Raw genomic sequence first — 26,649 nt, 5'->3', positions numbered from 1 at the left:
TTTATTTTTGTTTTTCTTCTTGCAAGCTAAAGGAGTAATAAAATACAACTAGCATAATGTTAAACATTTTATTTCTTTGTCTGAATGTGTCAAATACAGTGATATAATATTATGTTAGATTAAGTCCACATCCACATTTATAGTTAAGTAAAAAATATTACATACGAAAAATAATAATTGAAAATATTATAATTAAAATGAACTGTAACAATTACACACATATTTTCGATGATTATACTATTGTACAACCCTACAACAAACATCTATACATTTGAAATTAACGTAAATTCCTCCGCAGTTAACCCTGTGGTGGTATTTACATTGTTTAGGTAATGAGGGTGGTCAGTTGAAGGGATGAGAAAGATCAGTTTTGTGATTTTATTGGCAGTGGGCCGTAGAGGGTTAATGGTTAAGAGTGGTTGGTTGGTCTTTATAGGTGTAGATTACTAAGCGACATTAGTAAGTTTCAGCCATCGAACGACCCAACTAAATGTGGGTTTTTATATGTGGCCCATAATCTACACCCATATAAGTGGGGCAAAAGAAGGAGTATAATTAAGATGAATGAATTACTTAGTTGCTATAAATCGAAAATGATTTTATCCTAGATGTCCACACTCTTCTACTGCCTGTTGCGACGAGTGGCTGAAAAACCGAGATAATTTCATTAATGCAATGATCTCACAAGGAGTAAACAGACAACAGACATTAAGAATGTTGTTGATGGGATGAAACAAGCAAATTAGGGTAACTTAAAAACTTAAACGTAATAAACCCAACTTCAAAGTAAAACACTTGGTTAATAATTTGTTGAATTTAAGCAGATTAAGAGAAATTCTCCAGAATCGCGCGTGTCTACTGTCTACTCCATGAATCATCAATCAAGCGGTGCAGCGAAACATGGAAAATACATAAATAGCTTCAGCAAGTTTTTAAAATAAAGTGAATAATGTATGAGCTGATATAAAAGCGGCTAAACTAAACGGAAATCTCAAACTAAATAAAATGGAGATGAAGATGGTCGATACTGTTACCTTTACCTTTCGTTGGTTTGACGCTTTTAGGTTTACATTTTTTTGTGATTTGCCGGTTCTGTTCACAACTTGCGTCACTGTTGGGTTTCAGTTTGTCGTTTCGCGTCATCAAACTTTGAGCGTTACAGTCGCCCCAGGTTCCTTTTTCGTATCGACACGCTGAAAGATTTAACACTTAAATATTAGGTACTGCAGAGGCAATTTTACGAAAGAAAAAGATTTATCGCGGTTATAGCAGTGAGAGGTGTAAATGGGCCATTTTTTCGACCGCAAATCTACTAGCTCGCTTTTATCACTTATATAAAGTGTTGGTTGCAACGAGAAACTTCTTTTTAACACGCAAAATGGACTTTACAGGATCTTATTTCAATGTTAACAACGAACTGTGCCGTTGAAGAAAATTACATTCATGATTTTTCCTTTTGTTACCTTTATTGAAATAAAACAAGATTTTTTTTGTAGCTATCAGAATGAATATGAACTATTCTAGATTTACTTAGGCCTTTTTTTTCGAATTTCGATCAGGGTGGAGAGATAAACGCGTTCTCGTCTACAATTACGAGTACCTATTGCAGTTTTAATTCCGAGTTTGAGCGATATTGTTTGCGTTTGGTTAATTTGACTAAAAATTACCCCATTTTGTGACAAATTACCGCTGTTTACAAATAGAGGTGTACGTGGGATATTGTGTTAGTGATTTTGATAAAATCTGTACCAAATGTAATTTTCGAGGTACTGTTGTTATAAGTGTTATGCAGCGTCTTTGAGATCAGGAATTAAATCAAAATAAACAATTTGGTGAGTTATTCGAAATTTACAGTAGGTACACAAATTAGTTACTTTTCTAAGTAGTAAGTAGTAATCTAAGCAGCTTTTTGTGGAAACAAAAATTGTTTTCGGATTATTACAGTGTGGTTGTTTACAACTGAAAAAAAAAAGACTTATTCTGCTTGCGTTTTTCTTTAGTGGCGCTCCTCAACCACCAGAAGCAGATTCGAGATTTTACAGGAAAACGTTTTATAATTTTAAGTTGATAATTGATTCGAGATTTTACAGGAAAACGTTTTATAATTTTAAGTTGATAACTATTGGGTTTTTGAAAAGAAAATTGTTGCTTTTTGTTGTAATACTTCTTTTCAGCACGTAAAATGGACCTCGCAGAATGTTATTTCAATGTTAACTAACGAAATGTGCCGTTGGAGAAAATCACAATCATTATTTTTTCTTTTGTTATTACTAGTAATAGGTACTAAGACATGAATTTTTTCATAAAAAATATTCAAGATGACGAAATTTTGTTTTTGTGTCATGTAGCTGATTCTTGCTATGTTGACAGGAGGATTATTTCAACACAAAACTAAACTAAAACTGATTGTTAAACTGATGTTGTACATATTTCTTTATGTACCTAATAAAACATTGATGCTAATGTTGTTAATATTCCTTCAACAACTTGCATGTATGTTCTCGTAATTAGTAAGTAGAAATTGATCAATATTTTAAGCGATTGTTTTTATTAGTTTGTTTATTTGTTATTAATGTAGAAACTGACAATAAAATGTTCATTTTCTCCATTTTCATTGTGAAAAAAAGCTCTCTATACATATGTTAGATTCATGTTTTATGTATAAATTTTATCCAGAGTAGTTGTGAAATAATAAGCAAAATTTAAGAATGTTAGTATTTTATTTTAACTTTTTCGTACTCACACTGGTAATTTGTCGTCTTTCACAGGTGTGGTAATAAAGACACTTCGACAAGAGATGAAATCAATAATTAAATGAAAAATTAAATTAAAAGTGGAATCGCCGTTAACAATACGCTGCAAATTAATAAAGTTTCGACTTTTTATTATTCAGGGAATTTAGACTGTCCGCGAATAAAAAGAATAGGTTTTTTATGTACATAAAAATTTTGCTACGGAACGAGGCCTGCAAACAAATTTATTGCTAAGTCTGGGGTGGAGCAAAATCTGAGTTAATCACAAAGATTGCTCAGATTTATAGATGTTATGGCAATAAGAAAGAAAATCAATAAGCAGGTGCGTTTAGAAAATCCGCCCTAGAAAAGAACGCAAAAGATCAAAGAGACATTGGGACGTTTTTTCCTGTTTTCGAAACCGTTAAATTTTCGTTATTGAATATCGTAGATTTTCTTTCATTATAGGTAACATGCGGAAACGTTCATCCCTTAGTAGGAAACTCATTTTGCTACAACTTTATAACGTGGAACTTTCCTGCTATATAACACGAAATTGCTTTTATATTAAAGTAAATGTAAAATTAAATTATTACACATACGGCGAAGATCCTTCATTAAAAGGAGCTCAGTACACGTTTAATAAATCTGCAGGAGTCGTATTGTAGAATTAGGGGCCGAATTAGCAGTATTTAACGTATGTACATTGTCGAATAGATTAGTTTTGTGTTACAATCCTTCGCCTTGATAGAATTTACCCTATTAAAATGTCGGGTTGAACACCCTTTGCCTCGTGAAATTTTTGTGGTAAATAAGCCAGTAACGGCGTTTGAATGGCAAATTTCATCAGCAGGGGAGGTATTCGTTACGAAATCGAATAAAATTTAATTAACGAGAAGCATTTAAGAGTTTGAAAGCGAGGCTCACAAAATTTATCTTCAACATGACTTATCTCTGTCGACACGGAACAAATTAAAATTTATTCGCAAATGCGACGTGACCATCAGATGAACTATTCTTCTAACGAAATTTCATTTCACTTACTTTGGATTCATTTTATTCCCAACTGATGTTGTTTTCACGTTTGTGAATCAACGAGTCAGACGGCCTCAGAAAAAAATCATCATCTGTTACAATTAAAAAAATTCTATATTTTCTCATACATGATTCAAAGCGTCCGAAACAATGTATTTCTGATGAAATTAGAACCTCTTTCAAAGAGAAGAAAAATGTCAAGAATAAGACTGACGACAGTGGAAATGCTAAAAAAAAGAAAGAAACGTAAATACTGCAGTGAAGATCAAAAAATATTGAACTGTTTACGAATCCCCTGGAGTACCTAATAAATCGTATATGAGTCTCACAATTTTAAAGTTTTGATATTTTTCTTTCAGTTAAAATAAAATAAAGCTGAAATAAAAATTAAACCGCAATACCGCTCTTTCTAGGTTAAAAATAACATAAAACGATTTAATGTCCAATTTTGTTTCCAATAAAGAAGACAGTTACAACTCTTAAAAAGTTTAGTACTGGACCGTATTTTATTTTGCTTTATTTCGCAAATCACACAAGCATAAAAACTAAATTAAAACAAATTTTGAGTATAATTTGACTTAAAAAAACTGTGGCTCTTTTGAAATTCAATTTCGCACTAGCTAGATTGAAGTTTTTATTTTAGATGAAAGAAGGATTGAGAAAGTAATTTAAAATTGCCATATAAGAAAAAAATGTTTAAAACGAAATGGAGCAGTAACTTCGCTTTACGAGATAAATATTATCACGAGAATTATTCTATTGAGTTATAAAAGTGTTATTTTCTGTAAAAATGAATTAAAAATAAGTAATAAATTTTGTTCGATCATGTGACATTTTTATTGGGATAGTCTTGATGTTATTTTTAGAAAAGGGGAAACTAGCAGACTAAAAACACCCCTTTCAAATTTATCAGCACAAATAAAAATAACATTCTCAGCCGAGATTTTGCTTTATAAATGTTGTATGCATGTAAATCGAATATTGACTGGAAGTTTAGCTTTAAAAATAAAAATAAAAAGCTGTCAAAATCGGCTACTTATACTCTTTTTCATATTAATGTGCATCAAGTAGGTTGTAGAAGTTTAATTTAAATGAATCTTTAATTTAAAGTCCGATTTACACAAAAAGTGTCATTAATGTCATTCAAAACAAATTTAATTTCATCAATAATGACAAAAATCTTTATGTTTCCTATCCTATGTTGATTACGTTGTTAATTTTAACTATTTTTTGCTACATGGAGTACACATTTATTTGAAAAAATAATTTTTAGGGAAGATTGAGTTTAGGATTGTTTGAATTTTCGCATGGTTGCCACCTTAAAATGATCCCTTTCAACGACTACTTCGGTGCACATTAATATGAAAACGAGTTTATATAATATAAATTCTTGAGAAATATTTCCAGCACATTAAAAGATGAGATAATTTCGCCTAATTTTTATTTCATTGATCTTAAAGATCTCAAAATTCCATCTATTAAACATTTACACCAACTAATGCAAAGCCTTCATACAAGTTAGTGATTGTAGTGACACATTATTCCTTTTTACAGTAATTGGTTTAATATGTTTTCCAACAGTATTGCTTGTGATAAACAACAAAGTTATAACAGAACATAAGGTAATAACGGTGGCAGAGACTGTTATCCCTTCGGTATCCCTAAACTTTGATTACCGTATCATAGATTTAGATCGGGTGCTATAAAGTAAAAAGCATCATAAATTTGAATATCGACAGATTCTTTCAACGGCGAGCTATAGACGGAGTTTGAGTTTTATTTTTAGGGAAAAATGCTTCTGCATATATACCAAGATTTAGCGTTTAACATAATATATAAAACATAAATTGCATTACACACAGCGGCCGTACACTGTGAATCTTACTTTAAAACGTTTCCAAATTTATTAGTATAACCGTTTCCAAGTGGACAGACTACTACAGATTCCATAAAAAAACCGTTAACTTTGTGCTTAACTAAATGCACATTTTTTGATTAAATGATGTGAGAATTTAGCTCATTCCCATTAATGGGGCAAAATTTATCACTGGACATCATCTACAGTCGCTCATTAATATTAAGCAAGTCGTTTAAAAATCAGAAAAATTTTTTTTTTGAAAGGAACAAAAATAAAGCGCATCTGTTGAAACTACCCGAAGCAGTTTTTATAAAAAGTTGCTCTTCGTCACCGTCTAAGGTGTCTGTATAATTTGGAGTTGTAAATAAAACATATTCAGCGCACGTTCTTAACAGCGATTCAAAACGACATACCTAGAATGTTATATTATTTGCCTTAAAGGCGTAATTACCTTTCTTGCATTTCTTCTGAATGGTTTTCGTAGATTCACATGTGGTCTGGTTGCCTTTCTTTAATGTCAACGTTCGCGAACGCATGTTGGTCTTCGAGTCACATTCCGACCATGCTCCTTTGCCATATCTGCATTCTTCTGAAAGTCAAAACACATAGTGGTAAATAAGACAATATCAACTGCAATTCAATGTTTGCAATTCATGATAAGATATTATTAATTAATTCCAATCGTCGGGTGCATGCTGCACCTTTAGATTATTCAAAATCAGTTTATGTGTTGCATAAGTTATGATGAAACCATTGTGTCTAAAAATTTTCCACAATAAAAATACATCATCTTCTAAAAATTAATTTTAGATAAATTAGTCAATATAGAAGTCTTCATTTGGGGTAATTCTAGGTTATCTGCCTAATTTATACAAACGATACACAATGTTAAAACTGTGAAACTTCTTAGAAAACTTATTTTTTTGTGCGTTGTGTAAATTTACAATCAGTAATTCAAATTCGGTGCTACTTGAATGTCGGAATTGGAATTTATGATTTTCAGAGTGCAACAGGAAGTATTTATAAAATTTAAAATATTAATTAATTGATTAATTGATTGAAATTAATTGATTAATTTATTATTTCTCAAATTATTTTTCAAAATTTATAAAAAATAACTGCAAATTTACTTTCAAAATTATTTTACCAAAAATATGTGATTTTTGATTATAACAACAGTAAATGATAAACATGCGTTCCTAGTTGTAATTGACATTGCAGCTTCAAACACACTCAACATCCAGAAGACTTATGAAACAGAAATTTCCAAGTATAATATGATCCTTGCAACATGAAAAAGATCAAAATAATACCAATAATCATTTTCGCAATTAGAGTTGTACCTAACAATTTAAAAGTAAATCTAGAACTTTTAAAATTAAACTCAAATTTAATTATTGGAATCCAAAAAGCAGTCACTTTAAAAATTTGTGAAATGGGTCAGTGGAAGGTAAAGGTTGTGGAAATTATTTGTCAGAAAATTATGTCTTAAAATAATTATCTGCCAAATGATTTATCTTTTACGATTTTTGACTTAACAATTCCCCTTTGGCAAAAAAGATAAATTTTAAATATTCTGCCATATTAAAAAAGTTAAAATTTGTCTTTGGTTCATGAAGCTGTGCTGAATTTTAAAGCATTTCAAGCTGTTTTTTAGTATTTAAAAAAGTATTTAAAAAGTATTTAAAAAGTATTTAAAAAGTTAAAATTGACATTTGGAAAACAGCAAAATTTTTAAGATTCTGTCCTGTGTTTAAAGTTATATTAAAAAAAAGTTAAAATGTATAAAGGCATTTCCGGACGTGTCATTCAGAAAAGAAAAAAAGAAATCATGAGAATCATGACTTTTTGGTTCATATTCAATAGTTTGTATGATTAAAAAAAAATTAGTTATACCTAATTAAAAAAAAAATATAGACAAAAAATATCAGCTATAATTAATTATAGAGCCTGATAAATCAAGGAAGTACATCAGTGGAACATGACAAAACTACTTTTTTACATTTGAGTACACAGCTTGGCTCTTTTCACCGATGGATTTGTACAAACAATGGTTGCTCTAATTTTCATTTGTATTATGAAAGATGTGCCAGCACTATCAGCTAAAACTTTCTTTCTTAATATCTGCTTTTAAACACAAAATGAATAAGAGTAGAAGATTATAAGAAGAGTAGAAGAATCAAACATATTTTTTAGAGTCTGGGAACTCCAAAATCGGTACAAAAAGGTTAAAGTGTCACTAAGTGTTTACTATTGATTTTCATGAAATTTGTCTCTTTACCCATTCTATATATGAGTTAATCAAGTTTCACAAAACTTGAAGAAACAGATTTGTCGGATGTTTCATGAATCATGATACGTCATTGTTAATATATTCTCAATTGATGTGAATAAAGAATAAGGTACATTTTAACCTCTTACATATTTGCATAAATTAAACTTGATGAAAAAGTTTTTAAGGGTTCCTCATATGTATATTCATTATTTTCTTTTTTGATGCATTAATAACGTTGAAAAGCAATTAAACGATTTTCGAGCACAAATATGTTTATTCTAACATTTTATAAAATAAAATACGTAATAAAAAGAACTTCTTAGTGTGTGAATTTACATATGTATGATGTTAAGAGAGTTTTCTTTTTGATTTGGACAATAACAACAAATCGTCACGAAAATTGTTATGTTGGCTTAGTGTGCACAAACGTTGTATTGTTATTGGAAGTCGCTTTGAAGTAAACATGTTCAGAACATTTTTCTATTTATATTTTCCTTGCAAAAGAAAATCCTAAATGTTATTACTCGTAATGTCTCAACGACATAGCGTACTCGTTTTGTTGTCTCAAGTGTGGTTAATGAGTGCTAAATACTGAAATTATCTCGTTTCATAAAAGTATACGTCACAAATGACTTGTAATCTGCAATTACCAACAAAATAAAACGTGATAAAGTAAACCAATCTGTGATTTAAATTATTTTGTAATTATGCGTTTGGTAATGCAGAAATAAACTAGATTAATTTGTAAAACTTCAATAAACATATTTTGCAATAAACTGGGTTTAATACACATATCATAAAAAGTGAAGTTTAGAGTTAATATAAATGTAAAATCAAACAACTCTGTGTTATCAAAAAAAGTCATCATAAATAATTTATTTAAACTCTTCAATATAAAAATTCCATCCTTTGTTTCTAAAAAGTGACTTTAATAAACAAAAAGAAAAATAAACCCAATAATCAAAATTCAATTTTGAAACAATGTATCATTTGCCTTAGGCCATAAAAATTCAATTTACAGACTGAGACATATAAACCCCCTCCCAGGCTCTGATTGAAAATACCCTAATAAAAATAAATAAAAAGAAAGTAGGACAGTTACAAACGATTATGGAAAAATAATTTTTGTAGCAAAGTTCCTGTAAGACAAATGGATGTGCATAGTGATCCAAAATTAAATCTAAAACATAGTAAGTAGTTCAGCTGTTTATGTAGTTTTAATGAGGGCTAAAAGTAAATATTTACAAAATAAATTTTAATATTCGAAATGTTTGACATATATTTAGACTTCAAATTTACGTGTTGTGGTAATGTTAAAAAATTAACTTTTTTCCTGTAAAAATGCTTGTTTAAAACTTATTTATCTAAAAGTTCTTTCAAAACTTGTGTATACATATAAACTGCAAACTACTATGTAACATATGTTACCACTTGGAATAATTAGTAGCTTGTGTTAAGGCATTCAGAATTAATTTTGATGGTTATTAGAATACATAAACAATATTCTTGGCTTGCTGTTATCACTACCACTTAGCATACTACATAATTAGTATAAAATTGACGCATATACATCCTAACACTGTCAATTATAGAACACTAATAATGCAGACAATTAATTAGCAGGTTCAATGTACCATCCTGTAGATAACGACAAGATCACGCTGCGTTGTAGGAACACATTGTTATGCAATAAGACATAAAATGTTAATTATAAATTTATTAATGCCTGGTCCAAATTCCTCTCCCTCCCATAAATGATTGGTAAACAGAAACCTCTCGAAGTCACCGTTTTTATATATTGGCAAAGCCGAGTTTTATTAAGACATTTGCAAATAGAACTCGTAGGTCGGCCAAAGTTGGGGTTAGATTTATAGTATCGTTCTACGTTTAGGAAAATAGATTACAATCTGCGTGGTGCACGAAAGACGAATTATTACAGAGCAACTCCGAGGATGTGTTCTAGCACGGAGATAATTAATTACAAACGAATCTCTGCACATAATCATTAAAATTCACTTTGTTTTTCTGCGTGAAAACGCCTTTTCCAATTTGATTTATGGCGTTTCAGCGCAATTCTGTAAGTTTTGCTCCAATTTCAGAAGCGGTGAAAACGCTCAGATGGTGGAGAGCAATATAAAATATACTAGTTTGGTACAGGAATAAAAATAAAACAGAAATGGTTTTTATTTCGCCTGAAATTTTGTTCCGCGTTAATTAAATTGTTTCACCTAATTAAATCTTTGATGATCTGTTGTATTCCGGTAGAAAATTCTACCTTTAATTAGCATTTAACGCGAAAAAACGTTTTCAGTTTTTATTAAGTGGTTTTAATTAGCGACAATTTTTTATTACGGTTGTCAAAACTGTTGTGAAATAAAAATGATGTTTTGCTGAAAATCGTGTTAGAGTCTTTTTCTACTTTATATTGAACGGACGTAGTAGAAATGGGCGTAGGGCGTGCTTGCAATAAATCCACGAGGCTCGCTGTAGCAGCTCAAAACAGCAATAATGTACTCTAAAAGTCGTGAATTTTATCTGAAGATAACTACTTAAGATTGCAAGTAATAACATAAGATTGCTGGTTGTAACAACTTGGTTCTCTTCCTCTCGCAGATAGGAAACAGATCAATTTCCTAATTTGTGAAGCTCACTTGCAATAATTTGTTTTGTTAGTTGTTAAATAGTTCGCTGTAATCTTGAACTATTCAGTAACGCTTGAAACCGGAACGAGGAAACGACAAAGCTAACTGCATTTTAATTACAGTGGAATTATCCTGTGTGACGCTGACAAACCAAAAGGGAAAGAGATAGGGAAACGCAAAGAGTTACAACGCAATTTGCATAGTAACAATTTTTATCCACAACAATCCTTCAGCGCTTAGGGGTTATATGATGAATGTTGCCTAAATATTAAGCAGCAGGAACGTTAGACAAATACCGCATTATAAATCCTTACATTCCAGTTTTCTTTATTGTGGGAAAAAATAATAATAAACTTTCGAAATGCAAATTGTTACTGGCGCATAAATTTTGCTCGAGTTACAACTTGTGCCGCTATTAGGACTATTATCCAACAAAAATATTTTATCTTGGTAAAAGTTTGAAAGTGCCAATTTCAAGTACGATAATAAGGAATTTATAATTCAGGAGACACAACTTCCACATCTTTTAAATCTAAAATTAATAGCAGTCTGAAAGCTCCTTATACATAACCAACACTCTTGCCAGTTAAAATAAATTTTGACCTTAATGCGTATTTTAAGTGGCAAAGTAAAATACTCGTATGCTTCCTGGAAACGGAAGGTTATTAAATAAAAATTCAAAGTTAGATTAATTTTTAAAACTCTTGTGTTGGAATTTATTTATTTAGTCATATTACATTTGGTATACCAACTTTCTAACAAAAAATTACAAACCTCAAACATGAAGTTAAAATTCAAATATTAAAATAGATAAAGTACCTATAAATCCAAAAATGAAAACTTTATGTACCCTGGAAAACTTCGAAAAAACTACACTGTGTAACAAAACACCAGTTAAAGTTTGTTTTTTTTTTTAAATGGAAATGCCAAACAGTCTTAACGTTGGCACCACTAGTAAATTCATCCATGGTAATTTTAATAAAGGAAGTTGGCAGTTACGGTTTTTTGAATTAATTTGAAAACAATGTCATTAAACGTCAACACAAAAATCGTCTAAGAAAATTTAGAAACGAAACACCAAAAAAGGAACAAATTTAGTAGCGCTAACAGTTTTTAGACATTTGGACACGAATAGTTCGCAAGCAGAAAGTTAGAAAAAGGGYCCGTTAAAATGTAGACGCAATTTGTAATGCAGGTTTGCTAAACATTCCCAATTTTTAGCAAGAAATTGACAAGAACACAAATAAACATGAATGGGAAAGAAGCTCGGAAAGAATGCAATTAAATTAGTGTCTTGTGCATCGTTTTTGAGGAACGAGTTGTAAAAATCACAATTTTGAAACTAAAGCTGAAGAAGAATTTATAAAATGCATCAACTTTGACCTCATTTCAATAAATTATAGAAAATTTATTGCCAATCATCATAATACCTACTTGTATCTTTTGCTAAATAACTTTTTTCTGTATATACATCCTTTTKCTTCAAAGTTTTTGTAGCGAGAACCTCATTTTTGTCCACAACATTGTACTTACTTGCAGTGTGTTTCTATCAAAATTATTAGCACTGAATTCTGTCTTTGGACCTTAGGTAATGATGTCTGTCATCAGGTATTCAATTATAGCGCTTTCAAAGAGCAAACAGGCACACAAGATTCATAAAAGTCAAAATTTTGACAACATCTCAATTTGAACACATAACCATAATTTTTTAACAAAATTTCTAGGGACAAAAACAAAGAGCAAACAAAATTTGTGGCTATGGAGACAAGCTGCTACCAATTTTTTCACCAAAATTTTGACTTTTTTTTCTATTTAAATAAAAAACAGACTTTACGTTTAAATGTTGCACTTTGACTCTATTTATTTCTGTTGCAAAAATAATTTTCCAATCTTTTTGGTAACAGACTATTAGAAGAGGAAACAAGGAAGCTGTATCTTAAATTGTAACTCTGTTCAATGTTATTTGTGGCTTTTATTGGCAAAATTGTTGTACCTTTACTAAATAATTGTAAAAAAACATATACAAGATCATCAGTATCATTAAATTGTCAAAAGTCAAAAAATAAATGTCAAAAATTTTTGACAGAGAATTTTTTAAACATTTTTTCCATGTTCCTGGTGTCTTATCTTACTTGAAATTTTTCTCTGGGTCGCGAGTTCTGACGCACCCTGTATACAAGTATTCTAATTAATTCATTACCTCTAATTACGGAGTGTAATTAGTGGTCGTGTAAATAATATCTCTTGTCTAGTTAAAGTACAATTAGTTTCATTCATCACATACGTCGGCGGTAGCAATTTTGGTTACAAGCTTTTAAAAATGTTTTTAAATAAACACATTTTCCTAAAATAGTAGTTTTATAAACACTCATCAAAACAAAGAATTTCTAAATTCTTTCAATTTTAAAATAAATATTCTATTTTAGTGACTAGGAACATATTCAGAAGGATAAATATTGAAGTGATGTTATTTATAGAAGTAACGATCATTAATATAGGCATTTGATACTTACAGAATTTTATAAAAAAAACAATTTAAAAAAAATTGACCTTTTAATAACAGAATTACGAAAAAAGAATATTCTGTCAAAATTATAAAAATATTTTTTCATTAATTTATTTCGTTATTAGTAAGTTTGTTTATTTTCGCCGTATAATTAGTAATATGATGTCAAACCTTACATTAGTAATCAATAATGATTAAAGCCTCCAGGCTGGAGCTGCAAAGCTCGGTTATTAACGCTACATTTGATCTCGTTAAATTAATAATAATGATAATCAAAAAATGGTACATAAAAGTTAACCACAATTTTTTTTCAAAATATTCCAAATTAACGAAAATTTATTAATTTAATTTAAGTTGTCACTAAAGTTCATCCATAATTTTTTATTTGCAAAAACTGTATTAAATTAACATGGCCTAGGAAAGACTATGTTTAATTTTGAAGTACAGAATGATTTGTTCTATTTAGCAAACAATGAAAATCGATTTATTTATTGAAATACAACACACTAAAAAATATAACTTTATTATTTAAGCACGTATGAGCTTTTTTATTTATTTATTGAACTTATTTTTTTTAATGTTATTTCATTCTCATATATTTATTTTTTAGTTTTTGGAATAAAATTCTTTTCTAAATATACAGGGTGATTCACGAGGAATAATGTTATAATAAAGTTATGGTGGTTACATCGAAAATTTGGTCAGGCTCATTATTCCTCGTGAATCACCTTGTATACTTTAAATTTTACAATTGATAAGAAAACGATGCAGATTTTATTCAGATATTTTTCAATTTCAATATTATTGTAAAACTAAAAAGGGCAACAATCCCAATGTTGTTGTTTTTTTACGAAATAAAAAATCATATTTTTTCAAAGAGAGTTACATAGACTATTTTTGTACCCATTTAACTACAAAAACGTTGTTGCAATGTTGCGATTTAAAACAGGATATAAGATTCCATCAATTTGCTGTTGAAACATTTAGTAATTCAGATTAAGCAGAACTTTGCTAAGCACAGTTCAGTCCCAAACACATTCTTGTCTAAATTGGATGTACGCAATAACGTTTTTGCAAGATCTCAGTTTAGATTAGATCAAAGAGTCGTTTTTTGCATAAGTGTATGTTACCAAATCTGCTTAACCTGCACTCCTACAGACTGATAGTGATTTCAGTTTTAATATAATATTTAAATACTTGCCGAAAGAACAATTTTCGCTTAAAACAATCGTGTAGCTGACCTCTCGATTGAGTAGCAATTTGTGAACATAAATAAAACAATAAAACTTGGTATGTATGCTTTCTTTCTAACCTCTGGGGACAATACCCTGCAACATAAGCACGCCTAATGGTACTCAGTAGGGCTTTATGTGTTGTTCCAAAAACTCCCCTTGCATAACGGCAGTTTCGGTTTTCGTTGGTCAAAACTATGTATAAATTTCTTAGTGTTTGTGACACATGAGACTGCAACTTCATAAACTGGCTTGTCGTGGATGAAAAGCGCAGTGAAGCGTACTCTTAGTTAAAGTTGAAGTATGTATACAAGCAAAAATGCACTCGAAATGGCTGCTTAATTGGTGTTTATAAATAATATTATTTACAATATGAGTTGTATAAAAATAGTTAACAGGAGTTTTAAAGCTTGTTACAAGTTTTGTACATACCATTAGTCAAATTGGGTTGACATTATAGTATGTAGTTTTAGAGGCTTATAATAACGAAAATGTAACACATCAAGTTTAATTAATCAACATAAGTTCTGAAACACGGTGAAAAAATGTGTATCAGGTTAAAACACACCATAAATAGCTACAGGGTGATTTTAGCAGTTTTTATTAAAATAAAATTTTGTTGCTACTTTTGCTAATGTTTTTTTTTAATTTATGACCCATCAATTTTTTATTAAATCTGTGTATTAGTTTAAAAAGTAATTTACGGACGTGCTTATAATACAAAGTGGAAAATATAGGACGGGCGTGCAATGACAAATAAATATCCAACTCTGCAATCGTGCGATTTTCAATCTAATTATATGGATAAAAATCAATGTTTCATGTGATTAAACACCATTCCGTGACTGTAAATTGTTTCATGTTTGAAGTTAAAATTTTACCTGTAATTATTAAGCATCGGTTTTGCATAAAATTTACTTATATAGAGGTACGCCAGAACTTGCGCCCCAGAGAAAAATTTCAAGTAAGATAAGATACCAGGAACATGAAAAAAATGTTTAAAAAATTCTATCTGTCAAAATTGACATTTTTTATGTCTATTTAATGATACTGATGATCTTGTATATGTTTTTTTACAATTATTTAGTAAAGGTATAAAAATTTTGCCAATAAAAGTCACAAATAACATTGAACAGAGTTACAATTTAGCATACAGCCTCTTTATTTCCTCTTCTAATAGACTTGCAAAAAAACTTGGAAAATTATTTTTCCAACCGAAATAAACAGAGTCAAAGTGCAAAATTTAAACTCTCATAACTTCGAAATTTTTAGAAATTTTTTTAAAACATTTTTCTTGTTATCTAGGGCATCGCCCAATGATACAATGTCACGGAAGTGCGCGACTTTCCGGACACGCTGTATAATCATTTAATTTCAAAATTGAACGTTTTCAATAACCTTTGATTTTTTGAGTAATACAGTTGGAGACAAAATACTTTGGTCGTTAATGTCACTTGAGTGACATTAAATTGTAAAGCATGCTTTAGGACTGTTAATCTTATTTTTAGCTACTGTCAATCATAGTTGACAAGTTGTATGTACATATTTTTGATAGAAAAATATAATAGCTGTCAATAATTTGAAATTGTCATTCATTTTAACGTTAAAGCTTGACTTACATTAAAGTGTCACAAAAGTGACGACCAAAGTATTTTGTCTTCAACTGTACGAACAGTTACTGGCCAAATAATTAATCTCACTTTTGAAATTTTAAATTCTTGAAATAATTTTAATTTAATTAAGTCTATGAGTATGGTTAATTGTTAATCGACCAATAAAAGAGAAGTATTTCAGTGAGATAATTCTTCAAAAACAAGAGAATTTCAATTCTACGTTGACTCGAAAAATCCCCAGACAGGAATCCTATAGAAAATGTTTTAAAACATTAAAAAAAAATAATTGGGATAAGAAAAAATTACAACTACAATTAATCTTACTAAAGAGAATCATGAACCATAAACCACAATTTTTTTTTTAAAATCCTCTTACGATACATCGCAAGTATATCTCGTGCAATAGAGACTTTGTTAAAATCCAGGATAGTTTATCCAAATATTGTGCAAATATTTTGCACATACGGCTTAATTACATACTCGAATAACCACAAAACAAAATAGTGAATCTAATATGGCCAAATGGCCAGAAACTGTAATTTCAAGAAGTGACACGTTGATTAGGATCGTAAGAGGGAAGTTCAAAACGATTTTTAAAAGCTTTTTACTTTAAAATTTTAAAAAGCATCTCTTACTTTATCAAACATTATTTAGAAGATGTAAAAAGCTAACCGTGGTAAAAAATAAGTAGTCGGTTATACTCTAAAATAAATGATTGTTCCACAGTTTTGTTCCATAATTGCAGCTTAGCTGTTATACCTAGATAAAATCCGTGATAACCAAAATATTATTGACATGGAAAAAATGTTTAAAAAATTCTCTGTCAAAAAAATTTGACATTTATTTTTTGACATTTGACATTTTTTATGTCTATTTAATAATACTGATGATCTTGTAAATGTTTTTTTACAATTATTTAGTAAAAGTACACAAATTTTGCCAATAAAAGCCACAAATAATATTGAATAGAGTTACAATTTAGGATACAGCTTCTTCGTTTCCTCTTCTAATAGACTGTTGCAAAAAAACTTAAAATTATTTTTCTAACAGAAACAAATAGAGTGGAAATACAAATTTTAAACTCTCTTAACTCCGAAATTTTTATAGATAGAATTTTTTAACATTTTTATCTTACCATTTTTCTCTGGGGCGCGAGTTCTGGCGCACCCTGTATACATTTGGTAAGGGTGAGAGCACAATTCTAGATAAAATTTATAAATATTCAATCTGCGGCGTGATGCGAAGCTCAGTCAAACGATTTATCAGGACAAAGTACGAGATAGTATCTAACCTGACATCGCATTCTTGATGGTCCCTTAAACCTTCGTTCGGATGTTTGATTACACCACCCTAGTTCCATCATACGGTAAATTGCAAAGAAAACAATTTCGGAAGAGGATTTTTCGGCCTTTTACCAATTGGATTTATCTCGTATCGTTTTTATTAGTTGCTTTTCCTATTTATTCACCGATTCGGCAATTTAGCAACGCAGCTTGAATCCCCGGTGACAACAAACTGTGATAAATAACGCATATGTATCGGTTGAATTGCTGTTCTGGATATCCTGTAATTGTCTTCATTTCATTTTGTTTCCTTTTCCGTTCAGCAGGAGGAATATTGTGTTTGTTCATGTTATTTTTGAATCATAGCCAACAATGTCCTGTTTGCCTCGATATGTTTGGACCGTTTTTTGCCAATTATTATTTAATCAAAAAGTTAAATGTTCCTGTCATGCATATGCAAGACGAAATGCGTTGAGTTGACAGTTTTATCACAGCGCGAAAGCAATTAAAAAACCGCGCCGGAGAGATGTCATTATTTCAAAACAAACAAAAATTGCGCATTTGCACACATAAATATGCATACATTCAAACACTAAATAGACTTTTGCGATCCAGAAATTGGAAAAAAAAAGAAACGTAACAGTGGATAGGTACTCTTTTTACATAATATAATACCAAAATTATTCCTGTTAAAATATTTAAATATTTCAAACTATTGATCTTAATGATTTTCAGGTCTAGATTTAAAAAAATGGATATAAAAAACGTTTAACTTTTTATAGAAACTACGATAATGTACTCAACTACTTTGTTTTAAGTGCACCCAAGTGGATAAACTTTTTATTTACACTTTTATGAATAATTACTTACTAACTTTATATTCTTATTATAAACTGTTTCTAAAATTACTAAGAAAATAGGAAACAACCCAAAATAATATTAACATAGAATTTAGGATATATTTAATGTCAAAATAAAGTTTACGAGACAGTTTTATGGAGTTAATTTATAGAAATTACAGTACTTAAGTTTATGATAGAAATTTCGCATTAAGTGGGGTTTATAATCTAGGCCTTTGGGCATTCTAATAACTCGCTGTATTAAACAATTTGTTAGCAACCTCAGTTAAACCAAGTAAACTGAAACTGGAAAATTAGCAACGTTCACCTACTAAAACATTAAAATTATTGTAACAATTTTGGTGGATGCGCCGGGCCAAACAATTTACATTTCGTAATAATTAAGAAAAATTGCAAAGTAACGCTGCTGACACAAAATATTTGCTTCCATCGACCGATAAGCGTTCTAAAAATAGCCCCGTCTTCCGGACCACTTATCACTTTCGACGCAAACTCGAAATAATAAACATAACACGAATAAAGTAACATAATTAATTACCAATATTTGTCGAGTTATAATCGGGTTAAATTTATAAATAATGTCAATGTTTATGAAAGTTTCGATAAGAATAAATGAAGAATAAAAACAGTTATCTATAAGCCAGGCTTACCACGATTCTTGGCTCCTCGTTCACTTCTGATAAGCACTTCATGGTCGTCTTCCTCCCATATCTCTCCGTCTGCCACAGCCAGAGTTATCAATACGACGGCTAATACGCATAATGCTAACCACTTCATCTGGAAAATCAAAAGATGAGTTACAAAAGTATTAATTAACGGCTTGTGTATGTGAGAGATACGCTTTACCGTTTGTTGTTGCTCTAAAGCCCTCAATTCAACCTCGGCAGGTTAATTGGCCGCCATTCAAACACAAAAGTAATCCGGAAACAATATATGCTTTATAGAGCTTAAATTTTTGAAAACAGTTCATTTTTCAAATTTTGTGACTAGTAGAAGTTATTTAGGTTTTTGTTAAATTTATAAGTAAGAGGATCCGCCCGAAATAGAGATGTGGTGTTATGGTCATTACTCTTGTTGCAAATGTTGCAGCACTGGCGAGATAAATAATCTTTTATTTTTGTCTGTACTCTTGGCAGTAAATTCGGTCATGTCTTTAGATCCGAGTGCAGCAATTTCCTCTATCATTAATCAAATGAAAATAATTGATATATATCCACCTGAATGGCCGGGTATATTTCGTGTAAATTAGTAGCAAAGTTCATTTTTTGCTTCATCAATAACTCAGCTTCTACCCAATTACAGCCATATCTACGAGCGGCCTAATTTATTTCAGTGAAACGCTGCTGGAACAGCATGTAAAACAGTTCATTTGCGGATGCGGTATATTTCAGAAGTACTTACAAGAGCTCACCAATGTTAGGTAATAAATATGCCTTGTTTTTAGTATATTTTGCTTCCAAGCAATTTGCGTATATTATACAACCGGGCGCTGGGCTTCGTTAAAATTTTTAATAAAAAATCGATGGAAAAAGGGCGCGCTTAACACCTGTACTTTTCTTGAAATAGATGGGCGAGATATTTGTTGCATGAAATAATTAAAGCCTACAGAAAATTTTTAAAAAATATTTTATACTGAATGAGGTGTATAATGTAACAGCATTTTCTACTTAACGCGGAGTCTTGTAAAAATCTGGTTATATCAACAAAGCAAGTATTTGCAAAAGCTTTCTTAGCCACTTAATTAAAAAGTACAAGAAAAAAGCTTTTAGAAAATTACGAGGTTTTCACTACTTAAAATTATTCACGATGCAGACAAAGTGTTTATTAAAATTAAATTAAAAATGCTACAAAAGGTATCACCCACTGCTTACAACATTATTTTTACTTTAGGAAAAGAAATCTTTGTCTTATAAAAATGTTTGTTCAATAAATTTCTAATCACAAAGGCCTGTGACTTTGAAATTAAGTTGGCAACATTGAATACCTAATGCAGAGACAAAAGCATAATTATGAACAGAATATATAAAAATTGACGAGCCTCAAATTTTGTGTCAACATTTTCCAATTTTTTCAATGCATGCAATAAATAGCTGTTATTGCTTGGGGTATGAAAAGTAGCTATTTCATGGTGAAATATTGTAATTTTCATGAACAATGAATCAATATTTTTTGCATTCAAGTTTGGCTGTATTGCTGTCAAAACGTAATTTTTATTAGTTGATATTGATGCCTAGTAATTACCATTTATTTGTTCTGACAGAAAGTATTATCGAGAACATTAGTAACAAGCATAGACAGATTTGATAAATGTGATTGAAAGAATTTAAATCTGCGAAATGTAATTCCATTTTTTATAAAATTTGTTGATTCAAAAAATAGTAAAGGTCTAATAAACATTAAATTAGCATTTAATGGAATTAGTTAAAGTTTATTTTACGATATTTGAAACTTTAATATATTGAATCAATTTTAATTATTGTGAACAATATTCGACGCTGTTTTATACTGTTAGTGGCGCCCTCGCCAAATCCATTTCCATTTTAAATTAAAGCAACCTCATAATTTCTCATTAGGAAGTAAAATTTCATTAGCAAATACTGGTAATGTACACCCAGAGACAAATTTTTCCATACGAATGCTCTGCGATAAAAAATCTTCAAAAAACTTGATTCAAAATAACTTCATATTGGCAAACTTTTGATAAAATTGTTATTTTTATTGACGTCAAGTTGATTGCTGAATTAATTAGAGTTTATTTCCTAAATTTTAAGGATAGGAGCTGAAGGCGTGACAACGTCACTGACTGAATTTATTTTAATTGGTAAATCGTAAACTTTATTAACTTGAATAATAAGAAACAATAATTAAGTCGTGAAAAACGATGCCTTAGAACTTTGTGACTTCTGCAGTATATTTAATTTGACTCAGTTACAATTACTTTCCTCTGCAACAGCTTGGAAATTTAGCATACATTCTGCAAGAGAATCGCAAGGTGTCTACTTCCCTAATAACATTAACAGTTTGAGTAAATTTCAGCAACTGATTACATCCGGTTCTTGTTAAGTAGGAGAGGGATTTTGGTTAATACCAACCTTCGCGTGAATCAGTTTTCCTGATAGAGAAAAAGTTCAGCGTAAAAAGGTAGTTCATATAATAAATGACTCAAATTTTTATCATTTAACTTTGGGAATGTACCCACCTACGCGAACGTGCGTAAGCTGTAATACAGATCCATATAAAAGGCCAACGTTAGATGATTGCCAATTATGACAACAAGAATTATGACCCTTCAAAATCAAGCTATTTATTAAAAGTTGTGCCAGATTTATGTTCCTATGTCCGTCCAAGCCACATTTTTCCCAAATCTATTGGAAAAATGACCACCTGGCACCGCACAAATCTGCTTTTCCAGAATATATTGCGTTTATTAAAAGCCTTTTTAAGACATAATAAACCGAAAGATTCTTTTTGTTTTTCAATAAAACAAACTTTATATTCATCGTGGTATAAAATCAGTTATAATATTGGCTAACATAACTTAATATAGATAAAGAAATTGCTAATGTCATTGTGATATAAAAATGAAAACTTTTAAGTTTGGTATTTTAGATAAAAGTGTAGTAAAATGCTTCTTTAAGACTCGACTTTATAATGCAATGTCGAAAAATGTCATACAATTTATATGCTCTTATCCAATTTTACGTTTATTGCTGCTCTGATGTTAAGGTATATCAAAGTTTAGAATTAATGTCGCTGAAGAATAAATGTTATACATGAGAAAAATTTGGTATAATATTAATCGACTTTAGCTTTTACATTAAGAAGTAAACTTAAAAAAAAGAAACACAAAATAAAAACAAAGTTTTGTTATTTTACTGTTTAGTTTGTAATTATGTTATGATTAAAATAAATTTGAAGTTTCAAATATAAGAATTTTTTTTATAAATAAGCTGTCCTGACGAAAGTGATTGATTGCTTCATTTATCATCTTCAGACAAATAATTCAGAATTTTAATAAATCCATCATTTTAAATAATGTAATGTTGTATTAAAAATAATTCATATTATGTCTCAGTAAGGTTGTTATTTTTTAATAACAGGAAATATACAAACATAATTTAAAAAAAAAAGTTATATGACCACTTTTAATGACTGCAAATGGCAGACAGTACATCTGCCAAGTAAAATTTGTTTTATAATAATTATAACTTACCATTTTATACAGTCTAAAAATCCTAGATAATGGTTATCTATTGTGCCTACAAGTGTGTTATATTGCAAATAAGTCATGCAATGAAAGGTTTACTTTTCTTCATTCTTCACTTTCATATTTTTTATAAAAAAAATTGTTTGTAAAAAATTGTTAACCTTATGTTTTATTTTGTTGTTATTTTGTTTTGTTATTACTCCTATTTTAAAGTTGACGTAGTACTGTAGAAGAGAAACCCTGTATATTTTTAAGAATTTTCACACATTGGTGCAGATTTAAGAATTTTTTGGCAAAAATAAAATTAATGAAAAATACGAACACACCAAAAATCTTAATTTTTATGTAACCGTTTATAATAATTAATATTAAATTTAAAATATTTTTACCTGATATTTTGAGGAAATGAAACAATAAATTGCATAATTAAAAAACTTTCTTTTTATATAGGTACATATAAACGAATATACCTACTCTTCCTCACAGAACTCATAAAAATGAGAGAAACAAATTAAAACTAACTTTTATTGCAATAGCTTCAATAAGAATAAAAAGTAAATTCAATTCATATTTAAAAACTTTAATACATTTTTTTATAATATTGAAATAATCAAATTTTTAATTCGAAAGCTTCAAGCTTTGAGCTGCAGATAATTATAGAGTTCAAATTTACCTATAAAATCAAATACGTACCGAGCAAATTTACATTAGAACAGTTATAAGTAAACCACAAACCTCAAAGCAGTTTGGAATATCAGTTTTGTGTAACTAACAAAAACTCAAGCATAATTTGGATGCTAGATATATGCAAGAAGTAACGCAATATTTTTTTCTGACACATAAGATCCGTTTTTGTACTAATCACTTTAGAACTTTACTTTTAAGTTTAACTGAGCTTTATATGGAAATTTTTTTATATGAGAAAAAATGTGTCTTAAAATAACTACATTCTTTCTTTGCATTTTTTTAATCTTGAATAAAAAGGCCACTTTTATTGTCTTTTAATAATCCAAAGAATTTTTAAAAACAGATCACGCCAATAATTGTCTAACTACTTTTATAGATTTTTTACATAATAATTCTTCACCTTACATTATTAGTACCTGAGGCAAATAATTTAAATTCTTTAGCAGAACAATAGCTTGTTTTTTGTAATAAATACCACCAACCTCATCAAATCCTACATAAAGTCTATAACGCAAAAGCGCGGTTGTAGAATGTTCTGTCTAACTTTTGGATCAATTTAAAGTTATAGATGAGTAAAACGTGATTTAGGTTGCTGGTTGGTTTTAAGACGTGTATGCGGTCCTCCCTCAACTTTGTTACTAAATGTAGAGATACCCAAGTTTATATTGCAAATTTGAGAACTTTTTAAACAAATTATGGAAATGTAAATATATATCTTCAAAGTTTTTCTAATATAAGATATGAATTATTAACTAGTATTAATGAATTATTAACTATTCTGAGAAAAAAATGTTACACGAATTGTTTAATTTGAAAACTACAGTCAATATTTATTGTTTGTTGATATGCAGTCTCAGAGACGAATGTTATGTAAAAGAAAAATGTAATTTAGTCTTCTTCGCTAATACAAATGCAAATATCATTTGTCGCTGTCGAACGCAACTGTGACTATCTATGGTTTTTTGAATATTTTACAAATGATTCATTACTAACTATGGCACCATATTTTATTTGAAATTTCAAATTAATGATTATAAAAAACTAGAAAATTAATTCAGAAAATTTATATTAAAACTTCATTCTCAGAAGTTGTACGTTCTCGTACGTAAAGTTGCAGCTTTCATCTTCACAAACATACAAACAAGTTTAAGTAAATTCTATTTGTTTTATGCATGAATGCAGTTTGTTTACACACAAAACGATATTAAAGTTGGTTTAATCGAAATTAAACCAGAAATAAATTCCAACATATAATAATCACGCATGCTTTAGTGCTTTAAATTCATCAAGAGCAATAACGAAGGAGTAATTTGTGAATTTCAAAATATTACAAAACAGAAGCAACAAATTGCGGTTAAATTAAATTAAAATTAAAACCAAATTAAATAAACAAAAAGTTTTTCTGATATTAAAATGTACGAATATGTATATAAACAATTCTAGTTTCAAATGTAAACGCGTTAAGCTTCTACAATATTTACATTTAAAAAATGCTCATATCAATTCGAAAGTATTAACGGCATTTTACTTTATAAAAAAGTTTTTTTATAATAATAATACTTATTAAAAGTAAATGCATGTATTTGATTCCTTTGAGTAAAGTACAAAGACAAAATTTATTCGTTTTAAAAAACTCCAAAATCTGTCGTTGTTATACAACGTGTTTAAAAATGATTTTCATCTAGTCGCCTATGGAATTACCATGTAAAATAAAAAATGCCTCTTTTAAAAATACTGAATCTAATCAACCTCAAACGTTAATTTATTTCGATTGACAACTGTCAGTGTTGACAGAACTATTTGGTTCAAAAAGAGTAGAGAAAAAATTCGACAGACGATTAGATAAAAATCATTTTGAAACACATTGTATATATAATTACGTACACTTGAATCATCTTCTATAAAATTGTATTATTTTTTTTACCACAAAAAATACATTGATAAAATTGAATTGTCAAAATTGAATTTTTTTTTTTTATGTAAAACCTAAATACCTACGTAGTAAGTTAAAGTGTACAATTTTTATTTTTTCGATTTTTTTACAGGTTGATTCCCTACTAACATTAAGTGCAATCTAAAATATTAGATTTAAATAAAAAAATGTTACTTTTAAAGAATCAAGTTATTTATCAATAATTAAAACGAGTTGTATTCAAAACATTTTTTTACAGGTTGATTCCCTACTAACATTAAGTGCAATCTAAAATATTAGATTTAAATAAAAAAATGTTACTTTTAAAGAATCAAGTTATTTATCAATAATTAAAACGAGTTGTATTCAAAACTCGTAGTATTATATGAATCACCCTGTACAGTTTAGTCGTACTTGAGTTAAAATTATACATCTTGCATTTAAAAGTGTGCTTAAAAGCATTTTATGATCTTTTTATAATGGTTTCAGAAACAAAATTTATTGTGCGAAATTGCAGCTGGGGTGTATTCGATGTAATATATGATTCAAATAATTCTAATAAAAGTAAAACGTTCAATACTGAGGTGAAACCAACCAAATAAGTGCGAACGCTCGTAATATTAAAATTTGAATATTAAATTTAAAAATTCTACGGCCTTTTCATATTATCATATTTTGGCCCGGCTTTCATCGCACAATAAATAAAAATCGAATCAACGACAAACATTTGCGTATAAAGTCTTAAAACAAGAATCTTTCCAAAAAAAGTAATTTCATTTTAGATTTCCACATTATCTCTCGTGGAACGATTTTAAATCAATTTGAAACTAAACCTGCAACTCGCATCAAACAATTACCTTGCAAAAAGCTCGCAACACCAACAAACTCGCCATGTTTGTAAACTAATAATTTTTGATTATTTTAGTGGTCTGGTTACACAAAGATAAAGGTTGTGCATGAGTATCTGCATAAAAATTAAATTTTAATTAAAAAAATGCCTTGTAAATTATTTTAGAACTTATTTTAACTACACAAAAAGTTGTGATTTTAGAACAGATTTTAGAAATAAAGTAAATAGCGAGGATTTGTTGAAGTGTTTGCGGACATGACAATTAAACAAATCATTTGTATAATTAATTACATTTGTGCAAAACCTTTCGAACAATAAATCAATTCGATTTGTTGTAATCTGGACATTGATGTTGACCCAAAATGGCTAACAGTAATCTTTTTTGCAAACAAAAGCGTGAGAAAATGGTCTGGTATTAATATAATATTCTGTTTTATGCATCCAAGATTTTGGATTTAAAAAGTCCAATTTTATTAAAATTGAGACAACAAACAATGGCGTATTGAGACAAGATAAGGCGACGTTGAGTGATTAGCATTGACGAAGGCGTTTATTAGTGTTGAGAGGGTTGGTGTTTGCTCGTCGATGTTTTTAGTGTCGTTTTCTCGTCTTCGTCGCATCGTTGATGAAATAACAATTAGAGAAATGGGGTGGTACTTACCTCGTTAGGTGTCGGAAGACGCGTTAAATCGGCGAAATGTGCAAGAAACACCACAAGTCACTGCAGCGCCGACTGAAGCAAACGAAGATGAGATGAGAGTGGGTACTGAGTTCCGCGATCGTGTTGAGAGAGCGGAGCACAGAAGAGACGTCTATTGATCACTGTACAGGCGAGAACAGCGGGCGGGGATCCAGGATATACCGCCGCCGCCGCCGCCCGTCCCTCTGCGCGCGACAGGCCTCCAGGACCGACTGAGGCTGCCTCAAAATGTTGCGATCATGCCAAAGATCTTGTCG

The 26,649-nt window shown here is 29.7% G+C and overlaps 1 protein-coding gene across 3 annotated transcripts; it reads right to left on the bottom strand.

Moving 5' to 3' along the window:
• Positions 1–54: 54 nt before the first annotated feature.
• On the bottom strand, positions 55–26,649 carry LOC123014859 (pleiotrophin). 3 transcript variants are annotated; one of them, XM_044414150.1, is made up of 5 exons: positions 26,354–26,649; positions 18,687–18,813; positions 6,077–6,211; positions 1,035–1,193; positions 55–645 (listed from the first exon to the last, which is right to left on the bottom strand). In XM_044414150.1, exons 2-5 carry the CDS (start codon positions 18,811–18,813, stop codon positions 623–625), a joined length of 444 nt encoding a protein of 147 aa, XP_044270085.1. In that variant the 5' UTR covers positions 26,354–26,649; the 3' UTR covers positions 55–622. The 3 variants fall into 3 exon arrangements, with proteins under 3 accessions (XP_044270085.1, XP_044270086.1, XP_044270084.1); XM_044414151.1 differs by having other exon boundaries at positions 1,041–1,193; positions 6,077–6,214; positions 26,354–26,646; XM_044414149.1 differs by having other exon boundaries at positions 6,077–6,214; positions 26,354–26,644.

The sequence above is a fragment of the Tribolium madens genome, unplaced genomic scaffold (assembly GCF_015345945.1).
Source record: "Tribolium madens isolate multiple individuals breed KSU strain unplaced genomic scaffold, Tmad_KSU_1.1 Scaffold_97;HRSCAF=244;Tcas5.2_LG3a, whole genome shotgun sequence".
NCBI lineage: Eukaryota > Metazoa > Arthropoda > Insecta > Coleoptera > Tenebrionidae > Tribolium > Tribolium madens.
This window is presented reverse-complemented; position numbering and strand designations above follow the sequence as displayed.

What these genes read in the sequence shown, in the direction of transcription:
- LOC123014859 (XM_044414149.1), bottom strand. Translation starts at nt 18,813, where the DNA reads ATGAAGTGGTTAGCATTATGCGTATTAGCCGTCGTATTGATAACTCTG. An exon ending in ACGAGGAGCCAAGAATCGTG is followed by an intron (nt 6,215 to 18,686) that starts GTAAGCCTGGCT and finishes TTTGACTTTCAG; the next exon opens with AAGAATGCAGATATGGCAAA. An exon ending in CAAACCAACGAAAGGTAAAG is followed by an intron (nt 646 to 1,034) that starts GTAACAGTATCG and finishes TCGGTTTTTCAG; the next exon opens with CCACTCGTCGCAACAGGCAG.